At 40.6% G+C, this 26540-nt stretch overlaps 1 protein-coding gene across 14 annotated transcripts; it reads left to right on the top strand.

The window, feature by feature from the left end:
* Positions 1 to 1369: 1369 nt before the first annotated feature.
* LOC105007653 (zinc finger protein 2) lies at positions 1370 to 26187 on the top strand. 14 transcript variants are annotated; one of them, XM_020044652.3, is made up of 8 exons: positions 1372 to 2327; positions 6067 to 6516; positions 6667 to 7089; positions 8148 to 8603; positions 8754 to 9176; positions 10236 to 10387; positions 15553 to 15632; positions 15761 to 15883. In XM_020044652.3, exons 1-8 carry the CDS (start codon positions 2135 to 2137, stop codon positions 15819 to 15821), a joined length of 2238 nt encoding a protein of 745 aa, XP_019900211.2. In that variant the 5' UTR covers positions 1372 to 2134; the 3' UTR covers positions 15822 to 15883. The 14 variants fall into 14 exon arrangements, with proteins under 14 accessions (XP_028975446.1, XP_019900211.2, XP_019900213.2 ...); XM_020044654.3 differs by having other exon boundaries at positions 15556 to 15632; XM_029119606.2 differs by lacking the exons at positions 15553 to 15632; positions 15761 to 15883 and having other exon boundaries at positions 1376 to 1896; positions 2047 to 2327; positions 10236 to 12550.
* The last annotated feature ends 353 nt before the right edge of the window (positions 26188 to 26540 follow it).

Genomic DNA, 26540 nt, shown 5'->3' on the forward strand with positions numbered 1-26540 from the left:
ACAACTCCAATACCAGCGCTATTAATAGAATCAGGGGAGATGCCATTTGCTATAAGACGACATAAACTAGGGTTGAAGTATTTAATGAAACTAAAAGGACAGACTGGAAAATTACCAACAAAAAATCTGTTGAGTCAGCATTGGGAGTTTATGGGAACAGCAAGACTGGTCAAAACAAACTTTGTAGAGACACTAATCTATGGCAGGTGACATTGGTATTGGGATTTAAATGTATGTCCACCAATATGTCGTTCAGATGTACCTTTGTGCTTGATTCCAGATCCCATTGTTGATTTATATTTTTTGAAAACAAGCAAAAGAAAGATGTCAGAGGAGGTAGTGGATGAGATAAAAGCTCAGCAGGGTCAAATATGGGGTGGCTACCTACAAATTTATTTTGACGGGTCGAAGGATCCTGAGAGTGGTAAAGTGGCTTTTGGTATTAGCATACCTGAAATCGGCTATAAAAAAGGTTGTAGGATTCCAGATAACTTATCTGTGTCTAATGCAGAGTTGGTGGCAGTTTATGGGCAGTAAGGTGGGTTGAAGATAACAAGCAGGAACATACTGTCACGTCCTGGCTATGCCCCTAGCCATCTCTGCGCTGGGCTGGGGGCATAGTCAGGATAGGACAGGAGGTGGCGCCTCTGGCCACCTCCAATCCTTTTAGTCTCCCCAATTGGAGGCAGGTGTTGGTTGTTCCCTTTTTTGCCACACCATTGTTGTTCATTTTGGTTTTGTCTCTTTATAGGATAGCCCACGTCACTGGTTGCTGCGTTTGTCTTGGCTTCTTTTTTTTTTTTGCATTAAACATGGATTATTTCCACTATATTGACTCTGCGCCTGTGTCTTACCACAACCTCATGCGTGACACATTCTGTCATATGTAGTGATTCAGCAGCATCCCTAATTGCAATTAAAGGTACCAAAACTAAGTCAAGGCCTGATGTGCTTGTGGACATTTTGCAGGTATAGAATACATAAAGCAGGGAATGAGGTGGGGTTTCTTTGGGTTCCAGCACACATGGGTGTGGAGGGTAATGAGGAGGCAGATGAGGTGGCAAAGAAAGCAGTGCAGGAGGAAAGAGTTCAAATTAATGTGAAGTATGGGCTACCAGACTACACTGAAATAATGAATAGGTCAGTAAAAGAAATGTGGCAAAATTCATGGGATGGTGAAAGGAAGGGGAGAACTTATTATTCAGTACAAGGTATGGTAGAAAAAAGAAAAATGTGTTTATAGATGTAAGAGAAGAGAAGCGAAGCAGTAGTTTTATCCAGATTGAGGCTTGGGCATTGTGGTCTGAGGAGTGGGCTGGCTCTGATTAATAAACATCCTGATGGAAAGTGTGAATGTGGAGACGAGGAAACAGTGAAGCGTGTTCGTGCAGTGCAGGAAGTACTCTTGTCAGAGGAAGAAATTGTTCAGAGAACTGGGTGCAACTGGAGAAACTGTTTTTACTTTAAGCACTTTATTGAATTTGGACAGTTGGAGCAAATTGAAGAAACTGATGGAGTACTTGCGACGTATTGTAGTATATAATAAGATATAGCTATTTCTAATTGTTTCTTATTAAGTTGTTAATAGCGAGCAGAGACCAGTGGAGGGCAGCAATACGCCATGGATGCGTCTAGCCTGCCGGAAACAAGTATAAGTAGAAGAAGAAGAAGAAGTAAAAGAAGAAGGTGTGCAACAAGATAAGCAGAGGATGGCAAAACAACACGGGATTGTAAGTGGGGTAATAATAGCTGTAGGGGAAGTGTCTAGGAGGCAACGAGCTAAGCTAGGCTGACCGCACCCCGACCACAAGGGGCTGTGAGTCGTTAAGCAGAACCAGTTTGAACTAGTCAAACAGAAACTAGGAGAGTAACGCTACCCAAACATAGTGTGAACAGGTATAAATACTGCTTGCTAAAGTACAATGTTCAGACTCTGTTGGACTGAGTGCCACAGTGTCTCTAGTTATATATATTTAGAGAGAGAGAGAGCTGCTTGTAAAGGGCGAATAAAGGTAATTGCTTGTATTAATGGTCTTGGTTTCCTAGTGGTCTCTTCTCATCAACCATCTCGGGGAAGTGTAGGTCACACTTCAACAATAGCAATAGCCTAGTCGCTAATGTGCTAGCTACGACCATGAACAACTGCTCACACGCCAAAGATTTCAGCTGGATGGAGAATGGCACATTAGTGAAAGTAGAAGGCGAGGCTGTTACAGTGAGAGAGAGCCCTTCAGTGAAAGAAGAGGATGCAGTAATAGAAGAGATGACTGTCACGGACAACCTCTCTGGGGTGGAGGAAGAAATTGGCACTGACACTCCGAACACAAGTGAGTACTGTCTTAAAAATCGGCGTTCTACTAATTTACGCTGAACATGTCTATACCCTTTTTGAAGCATGCAAATGTATCATCAGATTCCAACTCGTGTAAGTCTTGGGCCGTGGGATGGATCATTTTAAATACCTACCCACCTAAAGCCTGTATCACTATAAGAAAAATAATTGAATGAGTAGGTGTTTCCAAAGTTTTGACTGGTACTGAAAATAGAATTCCAATGTGGCTCAATTAGTTTCATTGTGTTTAATGTGGGCCGGGGAAACAATACCCACACTCACAAGAGTTTGGCAATTTTCTAATTTGACTCACTTTCCCTTCTAGATATTGGGTATTTTTTTATTTTCTGCTAGATGGTGTGGATTGGATGTGCTGTGTGGGTGAATTGGGTGGAATAATGCGCAATAATGGATTGTAGTTGCATGCTTTCCTGCAGTTGTGGAAAAGGAATTTAGGCGTGCGGTCAAAAGCACAAGGTTGCCCCCTGCACCTGCTTTAAATGCTTTGGAATGTATTTTTCCAGTAACAGGATTGATCCTGAATGCTGTGTTATGAAAACAATCATGCTTTTGCATCACCAGTCCTTGTTTGTTCATGATAACTGGCAATGCAAACCGTATGCTGTCATCAATCAGAATAAGACAATAATGAATTCAGTTATGCATTCAGGGGTCACCAATCATGCAATCATCTTAGCAATCCTCCTGTCACCCAATTATCCTCAGTGTGCGATTCTTAATGTGCTTTCTAAACTATGCATCCTATGTGGAGACTACATGTGTGTATCTTCTTGTAATAATCAAAATCACAAATGAACGGCTTCAGGATGTATTTGTTTTTAAATTAATAATTTAGCCTCATAATGAGCATGATTATTATATTGTTTCTAAACATATAGCCTACCAACTTAGATGAGCATAGAGTAGGAGTGGCCAAAATGTATTGCTTTAGTTTGTAGTTTTCGAGAAAAGCGGGATCTCTCTTATTGCTTTAGTTGTGTGTAGCTGTTCCACTCACGTTTCCAGTGTAGCCCGCCGAAACCTAGTGACAATTTTTTGACTGCATCCTCTCGCTCTGACAGCAGTGTAGTTGCCCCTGCCTACCTCTTTGACCTTCTTCCATATCAACCTACACACTCCGTTCCAGTACTGTAGGCTACCTCATAATCCAAGCTCAAGTCCAAGCTCAAAGGCTTTGGTGACAGGGCATTCTCAAGGTTTGCTCCTCGTCTCTGGAACTCTCTCCCCAAAACCATCAATCAAATGTATTTATAAAGCCCTTTTTACAACAGTAGTTGTCACAAAGTGCTTTACAGAGACACCCGGCCTTAAACCCCAAGGCACAATCAACAGTAGTGTTGAATTTCAGTGGCTAGGAAAAACTTCCTAAGAAGGCAGAATTTTAGGAAAATTCGGCCCTAGAGAGGACCCAGGCTCAGAGGGGTGACCAGTCCTCTTCTGGCTGTGCCAGGTGAGATATTGAGTCCAATTGGAATCATTAATACATTTCTCTGGGCTAAATCCAGAGTTTTTGATTTTAGGCTAGGTCAGAATTATGACCAGATGGACAAGGACAGGGACAGCAACGGGCCCCCCAAACCAGGTAATCCGCAGGTGTGGACCAGGACCTCATCTCCTCCTTGACCATCCGTGACTCTGAGATCCCCATCTTCGAGCAACGCATCGAGACTCACCTGTTCAATATCGCCTACCACTAGCCATGCCCAATCCCATTCTCTCAATCTTCTTTGTTTTCTCATTGTATTTTCTTTTTCTTTTGTTTGTTTCTGTTCCATGTTCATTTTGTGAAGCGTCTTTGGGTCGTTGAAAAGCACTATATAAATATAATACATTATTATTATTATTATTATTCCACGGCTAGGATCCATTCTTAGGAGCATCACTGAGTAATGCATGGATACGACACACAGCTGTGGTTTACTGGGAATGGTTGGATTGAAACTTAGAATCCATGGTGAGGCAAATGTTTGTTGTTTCATTGTAATTAGAACCCAAACCTTATTCGCAGTAGTAGTGTGATACCTGTGGTGGAAATGTAGGTTTTCCTCATACCCCAACTCAATAATCAAGACAGAGTCCCAAAGTCCTACACAATAATCAGTGAATTACTTGCAAGTAGAAAGATGCAGTCAATTCGAAATTGGTGATTGCTCTGAGGCATTTCTCAGTGAGCATAGTTTTTAATGAGTTTTACAGCTCATTACTGGGAACAATTACAACATAGGTTATGACATATACCTGAACTTCGTTGTAAAGTCTTAATCTTCAGTCTAGCAATGCATCTTCCTCATTCTCACTTAAGACAGAAACCGCATTTGCACATATTCTATTTTACCTGGCTACATCCAAACTTTTCCATGTATTCATGCTGGTTTTTCATTAATGTAAATAGCTAAATTTTCTGTTACATACCTAAACCTAACCTTATTGGTTTTCTAACCCTATTACTGTGATTACCTCATTTGTTACCCCATATGTATAACAGTAAAATAGGAAGCTATTTAGTTCCTTATACTTAAACCATCTTTGGTTCTGTATTCCAGCACTTTGAATTTGAAACTATACATTGGCTCTGGAGCTGCAGTTCAGACCGTTATTGTCCTGCTACATGATTTAGACAAATTAGTTTGGAGACATTTTCTTGTTTCTGTACACTTATCCTGATCAATGTCACATGACCAATGAAGAAACCAGTGCAAATTCCAGTTAAAGTCAAACATGCCCAATCTATAGCACTTCCTTTACAGAGCAGCTGGTATTAGGGGTGAGAACAAATAGTCGAGTTCTCGACATTTCGACAAGGATGGCATTTATCGAGAAGTGAATCTTATCTGTACTACCAATTGACTCACTTGGCGGCACTAACAATGGGTTATTTCTTATAGACTAAACAAATCTGGCCAACAGCGAAGTACAGGAAATGATCAAGGCTAGCGAAACCATACCTGTGCATCCTGGCGACATCTGTACCGGCTGAAAGGTTTTTTTCGGCTGCGGGCCTGATGGTCAACAGACTTAGTAAGCCTACTCGTGTACTCCCAGAGCATGTGCATATGCACATTTTTCTAAACAAGAATAAATTATCATAATATGGACTTTGCCTAATGATTCTTAAAATGTTTGGCTAGACAGATTTTGTTTGGTTTTTGTTCATTCATTTTATGTAATTGATTTCTATTAAGCTTCCTTCAAAGGATATTTTTATTCACTGGAAGGCATTGGTAGGTTTGTTTGGTGTAATGCAGAATGTAACGTAACTCTGGAGAGAAGGCGCGTTGATGACGTTTTTAGTTGGTTTGCAATTGTAATTAATGGGAAATCCTGTAACAAGAATTAGAAAAAATAAATTGCTTGTTATAAAATACTGAAGACTTGACGTGCCTGTCCATTAGGTTGTTTGCTGCTGTTACGGCATTTCTGAATATGAATGTCTCCTGAGTAAAAGTATATATTGCCTTATTGTTTATACTAAAACGTTATTTAGGTTGTTAACTACATTTTTAAATAAAACGTTTATTGCGTAACATTACAATTTACATATTTCTTTGTCATTTAGTACCGTTTTGTCACGAGTGGGTGGGGTCAACGACAAAAGCTGAGGAATTATCGATAGTGGAAATATTTTTCATGCACATCCCTAACTGGTATAGCTTGAAACATGGGCAAAGACAAAACAAATCTCTCACAATCTCTGCTCTTCCTCTTCCCTCCAGACTCCCTGCAGATCTCTCTCACTGTCTCTGAAGAGGAGGTTCCATCTGAGCAGCAGCACTGCAAGCGAGAGTGGAGCCCCAGTCTGGGGCAGGAGGACCCCCAGCCCGGACAGATTAAAGAAGAACCGAAAGAACTGTGGATTGGTCAGGAGAGAGAGCAGCTTCAAGGGCTCTTTGAAGACTTCATATTCACTCCACCTTGTGTGAAAAGTGAACGTCAAAAGGATTCCCTTCTGTGTGAACCAATATTAGCAGGTTTCCCAACTCTGCGTCGACTGGAAATCTCTAAGCTAGAGTCGTTTCGTGTTCTTTTTAATGACCATTTAACTGTGTCGGCTGCTGTTGAGGTTTTTGAGGCAATTGAGAAAAGGATAGCAAAGTATGAGGAGGAGAATGATCTGTTCCGAAGACTGATGCGGATCACACCAGAGACCAAACCATGTGAGACAGGTTTGTATGTACAATGTCTGATGAGTGACTAAAGGGTTCCACAGAAAATGACACTATTAGGCAGATAGCATCACCATTTTTTTTTTTAAGGTTTCTTTATGAATTGTATTATTTGTTACAGTTATTATTCTTTACTATTTATACATCCAGATGCCCTGCAGTTATTTCTCGCTGTCTCTAAAGACGTTCCAGCTGAGCAGCAGCACTGTAAGCGGGGGTGGAACTCCAGTCTGGGGCAGGAGGACCCAGAGCCCACTCAGATTAAAGAGGGACAGAAGGAACTGCGGATCGGTCAGGATGAAGAGCCATTCTTTGATTCAAAAGACTTAGTTTTCCCTCTTCCCTGTGTGAAAAATGATTGTGATCAGAAGGATCCATGCCAAAAATTCCCAACTCTCAATCAACTGAAAATATCTAAACTACGGTCGTTTTGTGTGCTTTTCAATGCACAAGCACAAGCTGCTGAAGGGGTTTTCAGGGTTGTTGAGAAAATGTTAACTGAGTACCAGCGGGAGAATGACTGGCTACGGAGAATGCTGTGGATCACACCAGAGATAAGACTATGCAGAATAGGTTTGTATGTCTAAACACACTAATTGAAAATATAGCATTTTTTAATGTAATTTAAGGCTTTATGTAAGCCTTAAATCAAGATAAATCATGTTAAACCTTTTTTCACCATTGATAAGAATTTGCAACTGACAATATTGAAATGAAAATCAAATGGATAATTTCTGAGATGAATAAGACAAAATTAAATAAACTGTCAATGTCTTGGTGGCGTACGCGTTCACACGCCTTAACTAATGCTTTATGCAAGCGACCCTTTATGTCTTGGATTTCAGCAGCAAGTCTGCTGTTCTAATTATTGAGACCTTACCAAGCTGGATTTTGCCATTTTATCCCACTTGTCTTTGCAAAAGAGTTTAAGCTCAGATACATTTTGAGGGGATTTCCTGTACACAGCCCACAAGTCAGTCCATTGATTTACGGTCTGGGCTCGGACTGGGAAATTTCAGGACATTAATCTTCCCTTTTGCAAGCCAATCTGTGGTTGATTTCGCTTTGTGCTTTGGATTGTTGCTGTGTTGAGAGATGAGACTCTTTAACTTCAGCTGTCTGGTAGATGACAGCAGGGCTTGTGCCAAAATATTTGGTGTTTTTTAGCTATTCGTTGTCCTTTGTATCCTGACCAGAACTTTGGTCCCCATTTGAAGAACAGAACCAAAGCATGATGCATCCGCCACCAGTAGGTGCTGTGTACTTGCTTGTTATAAAATACTAAAGACGTGCATTAGGTTGTTTTCTGCTGTTATGGCATTTCTGAATATGAATGTCTCCTGAGTAAAAGTATATCTAGCCCAATTGTTTATACTAAAATGTTATTTAGGTTGTTAACTACATTTTTAAATAAACGTTTAATTTATTGCGTAACATTACAATTTACATATTCTTTTGTCATTTAGTACCTTTTTGTCACAAGTGGGTGGGGTCAACTATTCAATGACAAAAGCTGACGAATTATCGATAGTGGAAATATTTTTCATGCACATCCCTAACTGGTATAGCTTTAAACATGGTCAAAGACAAAAAAAATCTCTCACAATCTCTGCTCTTCCTCTTCCCTCCAGACTCCCTGCAGATCTCTCTCACTGTCTCTGAAGAGGAGGTTCCATCTGAGCAGCAGCACTGCAAGCGAGAGTGGAGCCCCAGTCTGGGGCAGGAGGACCCCCAGCCCGGACAGATTAAAGAGGAACCGAAAGAACTGTGGATCGGTCAGGAGAGAGAGCAGCTTCAAGGGCTCTTTGATACCAAAGACTTCATATTCGCTCCACCTTGTGTGAAAAGTGAACGTCAAAAAGATTCCCTTCTGTCTGAACCAATATCAGCAGGTTTCCCAACTCTGAGTCGACTGGAAATCTCTAAGCTAGAGTCGTTTCGTGTTCTTTTTAATGACCATTTAACTGTGTCTGCTGCTGTTGAGGTTTTTGGGGCAGTTGAGAAAAGGATAGCAAAGTATGAGGAGGAGAATTATCTGTTCCGGAGACTGATGCGGATCACACCAGAGACCAAACCATGTGAGACAGGTTTGTATGTACAATGTCTGATGAGTGACTAAAGGGTTCCACAGAAAATGACACTATTAGGCAGATAGCATCACAATTTTTTTTTTTAAGGTTTCTTTATAAATTGTATTATTTGTTACAGTTATTATTCTTTACTATTTATACATCCAGATGCCCTGCAGTTATTTCTCGCTGTCTCTAAAGACGTTCCAGCTGAGCAGCAGCACTGTAAGCGGGGGTGGAACTCCAGTCTGGGGCAGGAGGACCCAGAACCCACTCAGATTAAAGAGGGACAGAAGGAACTGCGGATCGGTCAGGATGAAGAGCCATTCTTTGATTCAAAAGACTTAGTTTTCCCTCTTCCCTGTGTGAAAAATGATTGTGATCAGAAGGATCCATGCCAAAAATTCCCAACTCTCAATCAACTGAAAATATCTAAACTACGGTCGTTTTGTGTGCTTTTCAATGCACAAGCACAAGCTGCTGGAGGGGTTTTCAGGGTTGTTGAGAAAATGTTAACTGAGTACCAGCGGGAGAATGACTGGCTACGGAGAATGCTGTGGATCACACCAGAGATAAGACTATGCAGAATAGGTTTGTATGTCTAAACACACTAATTGAAAATATAGCATTTTTTTTATGTAATTTAAGGCTTTATGTAAGCCTTAAATCAAGATAAATCATGTTAAACCTTTTTTCACCATTGATAAGAATTTGCAACTGACAATATTGAAGTGAAAAACAGATAATTTCTGAGATGAATAAGACAAAATTAAATAAACTGTCAATGTCTTGGTGGCGTACGCGTTCACACGCCTTAACTAATGCTTTTGCAAGCGACCCTTTATGTCTTGGATTTCAGCAGCAAGTCTGCTGTTCTAATTATTGAGACCTTACCAAGCTGGATTTTGCCATTTTATCCCACTTGTCTTTGCAAAAGAGTTTAAGCTCAGATACATTTTGAGGGGATTTCCTGTACACAGCCCACAAGTCAGTCCATTGATTTACGGTCTGGGCTCGGACTGGGAAATTTCAGGACATTAATCTTCCCTTTTGCAAGCCAATCTGTGGTTGATTTCGCTGTGTTCTTTGGATTGTTGCTATGTTGAGAGATGACTCTTTAACTTCAGCTGTCTGGTAGATGAAAGCAGGGCTTGTGCCAAAATATTTGCATGATGCATCCGCCACCAGTAGGTGCTGTGTGCTCTTTTCGCCAAACAGATCTTTTGAAATTTCAGCCAATGCATTCTACTTAAAATGTATGCTTGAACGCTATCAAATTCTCCCCTGACTTCCTTCACTTAAATATGGTTGGTTAAACAATGTTATTATAGAAAAAATTAAACAAAAGAAAAGGTGTGACATGATTTAATTTCAGCTTTTTAATGAAAATAGTTTGTGAACACTTACAAATTACATGCATACCTGTATGAATGCCTACCAAAATACAGTGTGATTAACAAAGACCACACATTGGCCATTTTGGCAAGTAATTCATAAGGGTTCACAAACTTTGTCTTGCAAAAGGGTGTAAACAAAAGCTGTGTTACTAATAAGATACTGGATAACCACTGCAGCTATATTTCTATTCAATAAGATCACAATAATAATACTGTTTTTATAATTATATGCAATTCTCTCTTGCCTCTAAAGAGGTTACCCCTGAGCAGCACCACTGCAAGCAAGAGTGGAGCCCCAGTCTGGGGCAGGAGGACCCAGAGCCCACACAAATTAAAGAGGAACGCCATATCGGTCAAGAGGTAGAGCCAGTTCAACAGCTCTTTCATGACAAATGTGTGAAAAGGGTAAGTTATCAGGAAGACCAAACCAGCATTATGTTGAGCAAAAACCATTACCATGACAAAGGTAAAATGTTTGCACTGAAAGCTGACTTGCAGGGGCGAGTGACTGCTCCCAAGGAAAGACCGATTGAATGCATCTACTGCAGAAAATGCTACAACTCCACATCTAAACTGAAGGCCCATGTCAGACTCTTACACCGTGGGAAACCTTGCCCCTGCAAATACTGTGGCAAGCCTTTCAAACACAAAGGAGATCTTTCTAAGCACATGAGGTCTCACACAGGAGAGAAACCCTTTAGCTGTGGAGATTGTGGTAAAAGCTTTAGTGTCACAAAGAACTTAACCAGGCATAAACTTATTCACACAGGAGAGAAACCTTTTCACTGTGATGATTGTGGTTTGAACTTCAGTCTGAAGCGGAACTTAAACAGGCATCAACTAATTCACACAGGTGAGAAACCGTTTAAATGTGATGACTGTGGGAGAAGCTTCAGAGTCAAAGAGAGCCTAACCGATCATATGCGGACACACACAGGAGAGAAACCACTACGTTGTGGAGAGTGTGGGAACTCATTCAATTACAAGCAGGCCCTAAAGCGCCATATGCTGACTCACAGTAGAGAAACAAAGTTGTGAATGTGGGTGCTGTTTCTGTCACAAGAGTCAAGACCCACATGACTTGAATTGAACATATATTGATTTACATTAAGAAACAATGCAGTGTTATGAATGCGGTAAAGGTTTCATTTAAAAGCTCTACCTAACCAGGCATGTTAAGATTCACACTGGCAAGAAATCATTTAGTTGTGAAGTTTAGTTGTGATGATGCCCCGAGTGGTTAGTTTACATTCTATTCTACAGTTTAGGAATGTTCCAAAAAGCGCATTAGCAGGCCACTTGGATGGTTGTGTTGATGCTTAGATAGTATTGAAAAATATGGGTTTCTTGTTGACACTGTTTCCATTCTAGTTATTAAGACTGTAGCCTAGATTACTTCAGAACAAAGCTTTTGATTAAATATTAGACTGCTATGAAAATGTTATTGATTAGTTCCTGTTTTGCTTTATTGACATAAGTTGATGGTACCTTCAGTAGCCTCGAGTAAATGAAATAAATGTATGAAAATAGATGTTGTAGCAGGCACAGCAGGGAAGACTGAAAACCAGCCAAAGGCCCAAATGCCTTTTTACCAACAAAAGGCCCAAATGCCTTTTTACCAACAAAAGGCCCAAATGCCTTTTTACCAACAAAAGGCCCAAATGCCTTTTTACCAACAAAAGGCCCAAATGCCACCTATCTCAGTGACTCAAATGGATACCGAAGCTTCTCTGATCCTTTCAGTGGGTTGCCTTTAGACATGCCGTGTGGCACACTGAGTCCCCTACAGCGCTGTCTATAGTGCCCAGAAACAAATATACTAGTAGTTGTGCAGTCAATCAATTTGGTGGGATGACCTGCCTTTTGTAGACTGTCAGTGGTCTGGAATTTGCTACATTTGTTGGTGGTTTGTCAGACAGTGGATGTCATGTTAATTGCTTGGAAATGGCTTTGTAACCCCTCCCAGACTCATGAGCATCAGTAATCACGCTTCTGAGGGGCCACAGGTAGACCTTTTGATCTAGGTAGTCTGTGGTACCTCACACCACTATGGTTAATACCAAACCAGACCAACTTTCTAATCTTACCTGACGGCTTGACTCTCTAATGTTCCTCTAATGATTTTCTAATAATTTCCACCTTTCTTTGGTGTGACTGTCTCATTTGTGTCATTTTATGTAAATGTTGGGCTGTACTTTTTTTTTTTTCAAGTAGGGAGATTGCCTTTCTGTTTATTTTAATTGTATACATTGTTTATTTAGTTTGAGTTTTGTTAAATTTGCCTATCTTTATCAATGAATGGGGTGGGAATATAGCTCAAATATCTGTCCACCTGAAAAATTTAAAACACCTTAAGTAGATGTCCTTCCCAATTTTATCTCCTGATTTGTACCTACTAAAACGCCGACCTTATGGGGGCGCTGTGAGGATTGTTTTGGCGAGGTGTGCGCCCAATCCGAAAGGTAGAAGATACACGGAAGCAGTACTGGGCTGTTCGATTCGCGTTTGCTATGCCTTGCTATGTTTCCAGACAATGTGTAATACTCAATAAAGCGTTTCTAACAGACATTCTTTGACGACCGTTGAAGTTTTCCCCATTTTGTGGGTATGTTGATGTGGGGATGGAAGCAGAGTGACGTATTTAAAGGACACCTGCCTAAACTAAGACTGGATGTACATTTTCTTCATTCAGCCACCTCGATAGCTTGTTGGTAAATGTAAAACCGATAAATGGTGTATGTAAAAAAAAGTCTTGTGAATGTCAACTCAAATGTATGTGGACGTTACTGCAAGGAAACGTTAGCTTTAGATGCTTATTAAATATGTCCACATTGCTGAGCAAAGGGTAATTGCTAATGTTAACTAGCCAACATTCGTGACTACATGAGCTCAGTGAGCTACTTAGACCCCACTAAAGGGGAGATGGGCTGGACGGAGGAAGAAACTCTTAGGCGGAGCATCTTAATTAAAGGAGAAAACGAAGATATGACAGCGAAAGGACACGAAGAATGTTTCAGAATGGAAAAAAAAGATAAGTTATTATCGGGTAGCACACTGAAAGAAGATAAAGTACACTTTGAAGTGAAAGAGGAAGAGCTGATTAAGGTTGTCTCAGTGGAAAAGGGACAAGCTTTCAGAATGGAGGATGTTACAGTTGAAGAGAAATACACGTTTCGGTTGCAAGAGGGGAGAGGGACTATCCCAACGAAAGAGGAGGATGGCGATTTGAGAAACACAAAAGTGAATGAGGAGGCGATCACGTTTGTTACAATGAAGGAAGAGAAAGATACTTTTGCAGAGAATCAGGAGGAATACGTTTTAAACGTGAAAGAAGAAGAAATAGAGGAGGAAACTAAAGATCCAATGGACAGCGGTGAGTATTACACCAGCAACCATAAATAAAGTACTAGTGCTAAACTTGCATCAGTGGGTTTGGTATTGAAAAAAAGAATGTATGCAGAACAATTATCCACAATGATTCCAAGCACACATCAAAATCCATAATCAAATGTATAATTGACTGCAACATTAAGTACTTGAATCCCATTGAGAACCTGTGCCTGACATGAAAAGAGCAGTCCAGAAGTGCAGTCAAAAGTATCTCAAGGATCCTGAAAAGGTCTGTATATAGAAACGGTCTAAGATGGGTTCTAAGAAATACAGAAAGGGTTGAAAATATATTTCACCACCATCCTTTCAGAATTTAAAAGTAGTCCAGGTGTTTGGCCTAATTATTACTATTTTCTAAAAGTTACTGTACTCAAATATTTTTTTTAGTGCCAAGGTAACTTATAACCACGCTCTGGTACTCTATAGCGCGTGGCACCTAAAGCCCCCTGCACTGCTGTCCACAGTGCTTGGAAGCTCATTGTCCGCTTGACAATAGTCTTACCAGCTGCTGACAGCCCACCATAAGAGGCCAGTGTCAACACCCTCTCCATAAGAAACATCCGGGTGTTGACATTCAACTTCCTCAGTCTGCTGTTGGTACAATTGATTCATTTATTATTAGGTCATTGGTGTTTACAGACAATAACACTGGGAAGATTGGAGAGGTCAGTTCCTTGAGAAAAGCCAGTACATTTGCACCGCAGATGAGAGGTGTTGTTTAACTTGACTTGCTCCTCTGAAGGAACTTTCAGCCTACCTGTAGTCTGGAGAGTATCACACAGATGCGGAGGTTAAAAGCATGAGAGAATTCTGGGGAAAGGATACACAAAAGTGAGGCCTAGTCATTGGTTGCTGGATAATATAACTGAAATATCCCAAGTGGGCAGAACTGTTTTACTTCTGAGGGCTGTACTAGGTAGCAGGATAAAGGTGCTAGTGAGCTTACTTTGGTCAATTCTGAATTTAACTCAAACTGAACTGCTGAAGGTGGCTTACCAGTTACCTGTGTCCATTTCTATGGCAACTAATCCTTCTGCTTTAGCCTGCTCCTTGTGCTGACTTGTTCCCCATTATCCTGAATCAAGTTCCACCACATCCCAAAGATGCTCTATTGGGTTGAGATCTGGTGACTGTGGGGGCCATTTCAGTACAGTGAACTCATTGTCATGTTCAAGAAATCAATTTGAAATGATTCGAGCTTTGTGACATGGTGCATTATCCTGCTGGAAGTAGCCATAAGAGGATGGGTACATGGTGGTCATAAAGGGATGGACATGGTCAGAAACAATGCTCAGGTAGGCCGTGGCATTTAAACGATGCCCAATTGGTACTAAGGGGCCTAAAGTGTGCCAAGAAAACATCCCCCCACACCATTACACCACCACCACCAGCCTGCACAGTGGTAACAATGCATGATGGATCCATGTTCTCATTCTGTTTACACCAAATTCTGACTCTACCATCTGAATGTCTCAGCAGAAATCGAGACTTATCAGACCAGGCAATGTTCTTCCAGTCTTCAACTGTCCAATTTTGGTGAGCTCGCGCAACTTGTAGCCTCTTTTTCCCATTTGTAGTGGAGATGAGTGGTACCCGGTCGGGTCTTTTGCTGTTGTAGCCCATCCGCCTCAAGGTTGTGCGTGTTGTGGCTTCACAAATGCTTTGCTGCATACCTTGGTTGTAACGAGTGGTTATTTCAGTCAAAGTTGCTCTTCTATCAGCTTGAATCAGTCGGCCCATTCTCTGACCTCTAGCATCAACAAGGCATTTTCGCCCACAGGACTGCCGCATACTGGATGTTTTTCGCTTTTCACACCATTCTTTGTATACCCTAGAAATGGTTGTGCGTGAAAATCCCAGTAACTGACCAGATTGTGAAATACTCAGACTGGCCCGTCTGGCACCAACAACCATGCCCCGCTCAAAATTGCTTAAATCACCTTTCTTTCCCATTCTGACATTCAGTTTGGAGTTCAGGAGATTGTCTTGACGAGGACCACACCCCTAAATGCATTGATGCAACTGCCATGTGATTGGTTGATTAGATAATTGCATTAATGAGAAATTGAACAGGTGTTCCTAATAATCCTTTAGGTGAGTGTATATGCCCATTGTAAGACCCTGTGTTTGCAGTAGAAGGTCATCAGTTGATATCTGTTTTGACGTTCTCTTTCACACAGCAGGATCCTCTGAGGAGCCTCAACAACATCCTTATGCTACCAAGGCCGAGAAGTGTTACTCAAGATCAGAAGACCACATGGTACAGCTGGGTCTGGTTCTGCACAGCTCTATCAGGAGCAGAGACCACCTTCTGTTGAGCGCTTTATTACAGCGGTGCTGTCAGCATCTATTATAATGTGTCTCTCTTGGTCTTTTTGTTATTACCAGGACATTGCTAGCCTTCCTCCGGGTCTTGTGTCTCCTGACAACACCTTACTGCTGGTTCTGAAGAGGGTGTCTGTGCGTCTGGTCGATTGCAGGAAACCATGGAGGATGAGTTCAACTGAGATAGAAGACAAGAAAGAAGTAGACATAATCCTGCAAAGTAAGGGCCATTTTATTGTTTTAACAAAATAAAATGTACACATTGCAGGGCTCCAAACTGCGATTAAAATGGTGGCACTTGCGACCAAATATATTTATTTGCGAGTGAAATTTCTGTCAAGGTCGCCATTGGCGACAATACAAATTTACTCTCTTTGATTGTAAAATGTGCATCCTACGTGCATGTTTTATAACCAGCAGCCTATCGCTTCATTTGTTTTGTTAACGTCATTCATTTGTACAGGTCTGTCTGTCCCCTTCCACTGACAAACGTTAACTTCCTTGAAGGCGGGTAACGTTACTCTGTTGAAGTTTAAAACTATTGGATTTGCCCAGCGTCACTCTGGATCGCAAGCGAATGTCACCTTTCCGCGCCAGAAAAAAATGTCAAAGCGAAAAATATCTGACTTCTTCAAGACAGACCTGGCTGCAGGATGAAATGAACGATTGTTAAGGGGGCTTAACTTTATACCATCAATGATCAATACACACTGATATCTTGCTTAATAAAAATATATGGGCCTTAGAATTGTTTGTGAGCACTCTTTGAGGGTAATGTGAGCACTCTTTGAGGTTAATGTGAGCACTCTTTGAGGTTAATGTGAGCACTCTTTGGGGTTAATGTGAGCACTCTTTGGGGTTAATGTGAGCACTCTTTGGGGTTAATGTGAGCACTCTTTGGGGTTAATGTGAGCACTCTTTGGGGTTAATGTGAGCACTCTTTGGGGTTAATGTGAGCACTCTTTGGGGTTAATGTGAGCACTCTTTGGGGTTAATGTGAGCACTCTTTGGGGTTAATGTGAGCACTCTTTGAGGTTAATGTGAGCACTCTTTGGGGTTAATGTGAGCACTCTTTGGGGTTAATGTGAGCACTCTTTGGGGTTAATGTGAGCACTCTTTGGGGTTAATGTGAGCACTCTTTGGGGTTAATGTGAGCACTCTTTGGGGTTAATGTGAGCACTCTTTGGGGTTAATGTGAGCACTCTTTGGGGTTAATGTGAGCACTCTTTGGGGTTAATGTGAGCACTCTTTGAGGTTAATGTGAGCACTCTTTGAGGTTAATGTGAGCACTCTTTGAGGTTAATGTGAGCACTCTTTGAGGTTAATGTGAGCACTCTTTGAGGTTAATGTGAGCACTCTTTGAGGTTAATGTGAGCACTCTTTGAGGTTAATGTGAGCACTCTTTGAGGTTAATGTGAGCACTCTTTGAGGTTAATGTGAGCACTCTTTGAGGTTAATGTGAGCACTCTTTGAGGTTAATGTGAGCACTCTTTGAGGTTAATGTGAGCACTCTTTGAGGTTAATGTGAGCACTCTGAGGTTAATGTGAGCACTCTGAGGTTAATGTGAGCACTCTGAGGTTAATGTGAGCACTCTGAGGTTAATGAGAGCACTCTTTGGGGTTAATGTGAGCACTCTGAGGTTAATGAGAGCACTCTTTGGGGTTAATGTGAGCACTCTGAGGTTAATGTGAGCACTCTGAGGTTAATGTGAGCACTCTGAGGTTAATGTGAGCACTCTGAGGTTAATGTGAGCACTCTGAGGTTAATGTGAGCACTCTGAGGTTAATGTGAGCACTCTGAGGTTAATGTGAGCACTCTGAGGTTAATGTGAGCACTCTGAGGTTAATGTGAGCACTCTGAGGTTAATGTGAGCACTCTGAGGTTAATGTGAGCACTCTGAGGTTAATGTGAGCACTCTGAGGTTAATGTGAGCACTCTGAGGTTAATGTGAGCACTCTGAGGTTAATGTGAGCACTCTGAGGTTAATGTGAGCACTCTGAGGTTAATGTGAGCACTCTGGGGTTAATGTGAGCACTCTGGGGTTAATGTGAGCACTCTGGGGTTAATGTGAGCACTCTGGGGTTAATGTGAGCACTCTTTGGGGTTAATGTGAGCACTCTTTGGGGTTAATGTGAGCACTCTTTGGGGTTAATGTGAACTCTCTTTGGGGTTAATGTGAACTCTCTTTGGGGTTAATGTGAACTCTCTTTGGGGTTAATGTGAACTCTCTTTGGGGTTAATGTGAACTCTCTTTGTAAATGACTTGAAGTTGTCTGCCAGCCTGGTTTTGTATGTGGCAAAATGTGAACACTCAAAAACGTTCAATATGACCTCTCTAAATTTAAAAGAACCATAGTCATTGAGGACATCAGAACTGCTAGAAGTGCAGAGTTCTTTGAGGCACTTCCAGGTAGGGATGCACTGATACCACTTTTTTTCAGGCAGAGTAAAAGTACTTACATTAGGGTACTTTCCTATACCGAGTACCGATACCAATTACTCAAAGCTGCAATAGGTAGTATTTTTTCAGTATTAAAAAAAGCCCTATAAACATGGACCGGGTTCTGGTATTTTCATGATTCTCTCGTCTTTTCACTCAACTAAAAAGTAAGTTATTGTCAACTATATTGATAGTTATTGTATCAATGTCATACACGAATGAAAAACAAACTTCGTTGCGCCATGAAATGAAATAGCTTTGTCAGTGTAAAGTTTGTCTTTGGTCTCGTTAGCAATTGCCCAATTCTTATGACTTTTCCAATTAGTAAGATACTAGTAGGACTATTTCAGGCTATTAAGCTATTAAAATGATCGGTGGCAAAAGCCATGCAGTTCATTGATGCTAATTGTGGTGGCAATGAACTTCATAAGAAATGTTAGTCACTTTAACACAATGCTTAGTGATGTTTAGCTAAATATTCAAATTTGCCGTTATTTTAATGGATGACATAATTATCTAATATGTAGATGCAATTTTTGACAAGTTAGTGTGTCCCAATTGGTCCCAATTCTGGAATACAGTGTCGAAAATGATCTTATTGGCTCACCAGCCAAGGGGACTGGTAGATGAAAAAAATCCACCAGCTTAACATATTTCTTACTAGCCAAAATAATAATTTCCTTTTTGTGTCATGTTTATATTATTTTCATTACATTTCATTGTGATAATAAGCTATTTTTACTGATGTCATCCTACGGTTGTTGAGTGACATTCGAATGAGTTGACGGTCATCTCGGTCAGTGGACAGTTGTTTTTGCCCTCTGCCAGTCTGTAGCTTTATTGTTCCCAATGTCTGTTGCTTGACCTTGTTCTTATGAACGCCGTCTTTGAAATGTTCAGGATGGAAGCAACCTGACACTCTATTTTTTCCTGAGCTATATATTCTATACTTACGCTTTCAGAGGCGACACAACCATTGAGTTTCACTTAATATTTCCATGGCATGGTATTTACCCTTGAGTCTTTTAGCAGATGCTCTTAGCCAGAGAGACCTATTTACTAAATACTCTGTTTCCCTTTGGCAGGAGAGAGTCATGACCGAGAGCAGCCAGAGAGGTTTCGACCAACAAAACGACACAACTCCTCACACTGTGGAAAGTGTTTTACCAAGTTAAAGAACTTAAAAAAGCATGAGAGAATGCACACGGTGGAGAAGGCTTTCCACTGCTCTCTGTGCACAAAAAGTTTTACCAATTTAGCATCCCTGAAAAGACATAAGAGGAGACACACAGGAGGGAAACCCCATAACTGTTCCCAGTGTGGCAAAAGTTTTACCCAGTTAAGTGAACTGAGAAAACATGAGACAACACACACAGGAGAGAGAAAACACACAGGGGAAAAGCCATTTAAATGCTCCCTGTGCGGAAAATGTTTTACCAAGTTAAAGAACTTGAAAGAACATGAGAGAATACACACAGTGGAGAAGCCTTTCCATTGCAGCCAATGCACAAAGAGATTTATCTGTTCGGCAAGCCTGAAAAGACATCAGTGGACGCACGTTGGAGATAAACCTCATCACTGCTCCCAGTGTGGGAAGAGTTTTATTTTCTTAAGGCGGCTTGAGAGACATGAGAGAACACACACAGGAGAGAAGCCTTTCCACTGCACCTTGTGTGGAAAGAATTTTTCGGACTCCGAAAATCTGAAAAGACATGCAAGGATACATACGGACGAGAGACCTTTCAACTGTTCCCAATGTGGAAAGTGTTTCACGTTGTTAGAAAACTTAAAAAAACATGAAAGAATACACACAGGCAAAAAGCCTTATTACTGCTCCCAATGTGAAAAGAGATTTTACTCGTCTGGGGGACTGAAGTCACACAAGAAGACTCACTCAGGAGAGAAGCCTTTCAAATGTTCCTATTGTGGAAGGACATTTTCCTGGTTAGCGAGTCTGAAAAGACATGAGCGGACACACACAGGAGAGAAACCTTTTAATTGCTCCCAATGTGGTAAGCGTTTTACCAGGATAGGGTCCTTGAAAATGCATGAGATAATACACACAGGGGAGAAGCGAAAGAAGCCTTTCCATTGCTCTCTTTGTGTTAAGAGTTTTACAGAGTCAGGCAACATGAAAAGGCATGAGAGGACACACACAGGAGAGAAGCCTTTCCACTGTGCTCAATGTGGAAAAGGTTTTACCCAGTTTGGACATCTGAAAACGCATGAGCGAATACACACAGGTGAGAAGCCTTACCAATGCTCAGATTGTGGGAAGACATATTCTTCATCACAGTCGCTTAAAAGGCACATGGGAATCCACACAGTAAAGAAGCCATAATATTTTGCATGTTAGTAATTTTACAGATGCTGCAAATGTCTAGGTGGGACAACCAGTCATAGTAGTAGTGCACCTTACTCTGTGATCTTGCAATGAGCCAAGTGATGTAAAGGAAAGAAGGAAAATAAATAATTGCCAGCACTAGTTCATGCCATCTGTGGGGTGGTGTGTGTCAAGTCACCTCTCGTTTAGTGACCAAAGCAAATAAAACCAATTGATGCACAAAAGAGAACCATAAATGTTTTTACATTAAACAGAAATCATTATTGAGAAGCTGATTATAAAATGACAACTTGTATTGTTGTGAATAAACAGATTCAATGTACACACTCCTTAAATGTTTATTATTTAAAACTGAGTTTAATGTTGTTCTTGACCACTACAGATGTTCATGTGCTATTTGCATGTGAAACATTTTCTCCATCCATTTAAGACCGTTTAAGACTTTAGTGTTCAGGTATGATCCAAACCAGCTTGTGGATTTTTCTGGGTAATGGAACTTTTGTGAGTTTTGTGACTAGTACATTTTGATTGTCTTTGTCAATGCACTTTAATTTCAGGAAGTAAAACTTGTTTAAGTAACCGTACATAAAATAATAATAAAAACAAATCTTCTGCAGGTGGTGACTATTGCACACACTGACTTTTGAACTGTATCCATGGATTGAAAACCGGGCATAGCTTTTTGGGTAAAGACGATGTTGGGCAAACCGTGTCTAGTGGACCTAGGCCTTCTGGGCCCGGGGGTATAATCTAAAACATTGTATCAAACTGAATAATCAAGAGAAATCACAGCATCACTAATTTACTTTATGCACCTGGCACTAATCTAGGTCTATTGTCTTTGGAAGACATCCCGGCTACTTCATTTTCGTTTATAGGCTTGACAGTATCATTTGCCTTGAAGGAAGAGGGGCTTTTGAATGAAGGACGTTAATAATCACCCATAAGTGTGTAGGCGTAATTGTTAGTTAAATCAAGTACTTTTGTCTGTTCTTTTCTGGCAGGCTTCCAATCAAAGTTTTGTGGCGAAAGTGGTGTGCTGATAATACAAAACGATAATATAAAGAAAAACACATTTTTATCAATATCTCTGCCTTTTCTAGAAGGCACTGATGGTTCCCCACTGGATAGTGTATTACACCAAAATGTGGATGATAACATATTTTCCAAAGGTGCTTAATGCAAGTTTTCATACACCCGCGTGCGTACACACACGCACGCACGCCCACACACACATGCGCATACATGTACCGTTTACTCCTTTGAAAACAAATGTCAGGACTGCTATCTGATCACTGTACCTGTTAAGCACTTTCCATCTGTATATACACCTTTCACCTCATGGTGAACACCTACCTATGCATGTTATCATTGTATATTGAATCACATGGTGTCATTTATTTCTCTAAGTACCAACACACATGGTGTAATATATTGATCTGACCCCTGTACTTAACCCAACATGGTATTGCTTTAACTATACAAAAATGATGTATAGAGTTTGTATAGATATACACATGGGTGGTCATCAATAATACTTTTAAATTTAAATTTTATTTATAGAGCACTTTTATTTCAAACCTAATATATTTGTCATGTCTATAACCTAAATTGTCGTTGCCTTCAGTATGACATGATTACAAATTATTACAGTTGGCCAGCATAGAAACTTGATTTATCCAATTATCCATAACATGTTTTCATAACAGGTATTGTTGTCCCCAATGGGAGTAAAAAGATCCTGGCCAAAGACAAAAACGAAATAAAGGACATAATACAAATGATATATTAATGAAAGTTGTATGCGATAACATGAATTTATTATTAGTAAAATATTGCACCTTTTCTTTTGACTCTGATATCCATCATGTTTTCTGTCATCGTCATGCGGGTCGTTTTAAATACCTGGAGCAACCTGTCCTTCACTAGCCTAATTCAACCTGTCCTTCACTAGCCTAATTCAACCTGTCCTTCACTAGCCTAATTCAACCTGTCCTTCACTAGCCTAATTCAACCTGTCCTTCACTAGCCTAATTCAACCTGTCCTTCACTAGCCTAATTCAACCTGTCCTTCACTAGCCTAATTCAACCTGTCCTTCACTAGCCTAATTCAACCTGTCCTTCACTAGCCTAATTCAACCTGTCCTTCACTAGCCTAATTCAACCTGTCCTTCACTAGCCTAATTCAACCTGTCCTTCACTAGCCTAATTCATTTGGGATTTATCTTATCAATGAACCAATTTCCATTGCTTATTCTATCAGCATGCTCAGCTTTCAGTAAAGACAGTTTCCTCTGACTTGCCTTGAAATGTCTTTCTGTTGTGAGGAATTACATTCCCTGCATTTGACAGTGCAAATGTGAATTTATTCTTTCAGACCCTAGTCAGGAACTTTTGCACTACTTGTCTGATGTTATGCAAGACAAAATGGGTCTTTGTGCAACAATTGTTATAATTTTTAAGTATAGCCCACTGACAACTTGAATATCTTAGTGCAGCTAGTGTGCCAAAGCTGGTCATGATATCTTTTGACTGGTAGTGAAAATAGAAATCCGATGTGGCTAAAATGTGTTAATTGTATTTAAATCTGTTTCACTGTGTTTAACGTGGGCCGGGAAAACCATACCCACACCGTTACACAAGAGTTTGGCAATTTTCTAATTTGACTCACTGTCCCTTCTAGATATTGGTTATTTTTTTTGTTTTCTGCTAGATGGTGTGGATTGGATGTGCTGTGTGGGTGAATTGGGTGGAATAATGCACAATAATGGACTGTAGTTGCATGCTTTCCTGCAGTTGTGGAAAAGGAATTTAGGCATGCGGTCAAAACCACAAGGTTGCCCCCTGCACCTGCTTTAAATGCTTTGGAATGTATTTTTCCAGTAACAGGATTGATCCTGAATGCTGTGTTAGGAAAACAATCATGCTTTTGCATCACCAGACTTTGTTTGTTCATGATAACTGGCAATGCAAACCGTATGCTGTCATCAATCAGAATAAGACAATAATGAATTCAGTTATGCATTCAGGGGTCACCAATCATGCAATTATCTTAGCAATCCTCCTGTCACCCAATTATCCTCAGTGTGCGATTCTTAATGTGCTTTCTAAACTCAGCGTCCTGATCTCAGCTCTGGAAAAAATTTAAAGACCACAGCACCTTTTTTTTTCTTTCCAAAAACATTGAAAAGGAAGATTTTGAGTGAGGAACAGAATGGTTAAATTTAGAGACCACTGCAAATTGAACGATTCTGTTCCTCACTCAAAACTTTCCTTTTCAACATTTTTGGAAAGGAAAGAAAAAGGTGCAGTGGTCTCTTAATTTTTTCCGGAGCTGTATATGTGTGTGTATCTAATAGATGTGTGTGTAACTAATAAATAATCAAAATCACAAATGAACAGCTTCAGGATGTATTTGTTTTAAATAAATAAGCATGATTACCATAATGTTTCTAAATATGTAGCCTACCAACTTAGGTGAGCATAGAGCTGGATCCGCCAAACTTTATTGCTTTTGTTTGTAGTTGTCGAGAAAAGCAGGATCTCTCTTATTGCTTTAGTTGTGTGTAGCTGTTCCACTCACGTTTCCAGTGTAGCCCGCCAAAACCTAGTGACAATGTTTTGACTGCATCCTCTCGCTCTGACAGCGGTTTCACCTTAATTGTGGTATTAGTATGTTTAAGCAATAATATTAGTATATTTAAGGTGGGATATATGGCCAACATACCTCAGACCTTCCCTCCTTTAATGCTGCGAAAACCCTAATACATCCGTTCATAACCTCCCGTCTTGACTACTGTAACTCCCTACTCACCGGCATCAAATCTACATCCTTCCATAAGCTCCAAATGGTTCAACACTCTGCGGCAGCATATCACCCCTATCCTCTGTGAGTTACACTGGCTTCCTATCTCCCAATGCATTAACTACAAGATCCTCCTATTGACATATAAAGCCCTAAACAATATCGCCCCTACCTCTCCGACCTTCTTCCATATCAACCTACACACTCTGTTCCAGAACTGCAGGCTGCCTCATAATCCCCAAGTCCAAGCTCAAAGGCTTTGGTGACAACAGGGCATTCTCAAGGGTTGCTCCTAGGCTCTGGAACTCCCTCCCCAAAATCATCCGTGACTCTGAGACTGTCCCCATCATCCAGAAATGCCTCAAGACCTAGTTGTTGAAAATCGCCAACCGCTAGCCATGCCCAATCCCAATCCCATTTAATATTCTTTGTTTTTTCATTGTATTTTTTTCTTTTGTTTGTTTCTGTTCCATGTTCATTTTGTAAAGCGTCTTTGGGTCCTTGAGAAACACTATATGAATATAACACATTATTATTATTCCACGGCTAGGAGCATCACAGAATAATGCATGGATACGACACACAGCTGTGGTTTACCGGGAATGGTTGGATTTAAACTTTGAATCCATGGTGAGGCAAATGTTTGCTGTTTCATTGTAACTCAAACCCAAACCTTATTCGCAGTAGTATGATAGTATAGTGTGATACCTAAACCAAACCTAACCTTTTTAGTTTGCTAACCTTAACCCTATTACTGTGATTACCTTGTGTGTTACCTCATTTGTACATCAGTAAAATAGGAAGCTATGGAAGGCTTCAGGATAGTTCCTTAACTTAAACCATCTGTATTCCAGCACTTAGAATTTGAAACTATACATTGGCTCTGGAGCTGCAGTTCAGACTGTCAGTTTAATCTAAGGGTATTGACATACATTGAGCATGAATCATTTAGAAATGACCGCTCATTTTGTTTGTCCCTCCCTTTTAGGGTACCAAAATAATTAAAATATGCACTCTGCAAAGTGGGGCTGTAGTCATGTATGTGCAGATTTGGGTCCCATGTCATCAAAGCCACTTGCTTTCAAACTTGGAATTTCATGGCTAATTTGGGTATAATGCCGGTGATTGTTGATTATGTACACACAATCGTTACACATACGTCCCATTTTTAAGGATTCTCGTCACGTGATTTACTTGTGATTTCAACAGTCTAGAACTTTTCATTTCTCTGCCCTATAAAAAACACCTTTGTAGCTATGGCAGTGCGTTATTGTCTTGCTACATGATTTAGACCAATGAGTTTGGAGGCGTTTTCTTGTCTCTTTTTTCTGTACACTTCAGAATTTGTCCTGCATCAACAGTCACATGATCAATGAAGACAACAGAGCCAATTCCAGTTACAGCCAAACATGGCCATTTCTTAATACTTCCTTTACAGATGAGCTGGTTTTGCTTGAAACAAGCTCATGCTCTTCCTCTTCCCTCCAGACTCCCTGCAGATCTCTCTCACTGTCTCTGAAGAGGAGGTTCCATCTGAGCAGCAGCACTGCAAGCGAGAGTGGAGCCCCAGTCTGGGGCAGGAGGACCCCCAGCCCGGACAGATTAAAGAAGAACCGAAAGAACTGTGGATCGGTCATGAGAGAGAGAGCAGCTTCAAGGGCTCTTTGATACCAAAGACTTCATATTCGCTCCACCTTGTGTGAAAAGTGAACGTCAAAAAGATTCCCTTCTGTGTGAACCAATATTAGCAGGTTTCCCATCTCTGAGTCGACTGGAAATCTCTAAGCTAGAGTCGTTTCGTGTTCTTTTTAATGACCATTTAACTGTGTTTGCTGCTGTTGAGGTTTTTGGGGCAATTGTGAAAAGGATAGCAAAGTATGAGGAGGAGAATGATCTGTTCCGGAGACTGATGCGGATCACGCCAGAGACCAAACCATGTGAGACAGGTTTGTATGTACAATGTCTGATGAGTGACTACAGGGTTCCCAGTCTAAGTCAATTGTCAAATCTCCTGACTTTCACTGACTAAAAAAACTGAATTTCCATGAACTATAATGAATGGAAAAAAACAAGCAGCCGTTGTGCAGAGCACTGAGCCGACAAAAACCTGCCCACATTATTTAAAGCCCATCAATTTGCAAGCTTTATTAACTAGTTAACTAGTTATTAACATAGACATTTTCAGTACAAAACTAAGTTTTCACTACTTCAGCATACACCGATCAGCCATAACATTATGACCACTGACAGGTG

Source organism: Esox lucius, chromosome 5 (genome assembly GCF_011004845.1).
Source record: "Esox lucius isolate fEsoLuc1 chromosome 5, fEsoLuc1.pri, whole genome shotgun sequence".
Taxonomy (NCBI): Eukaryota; Metazoa; Chordata; class Actinopteri; order Esociformes; family Esocidae; genus Esox; species Esox lucius.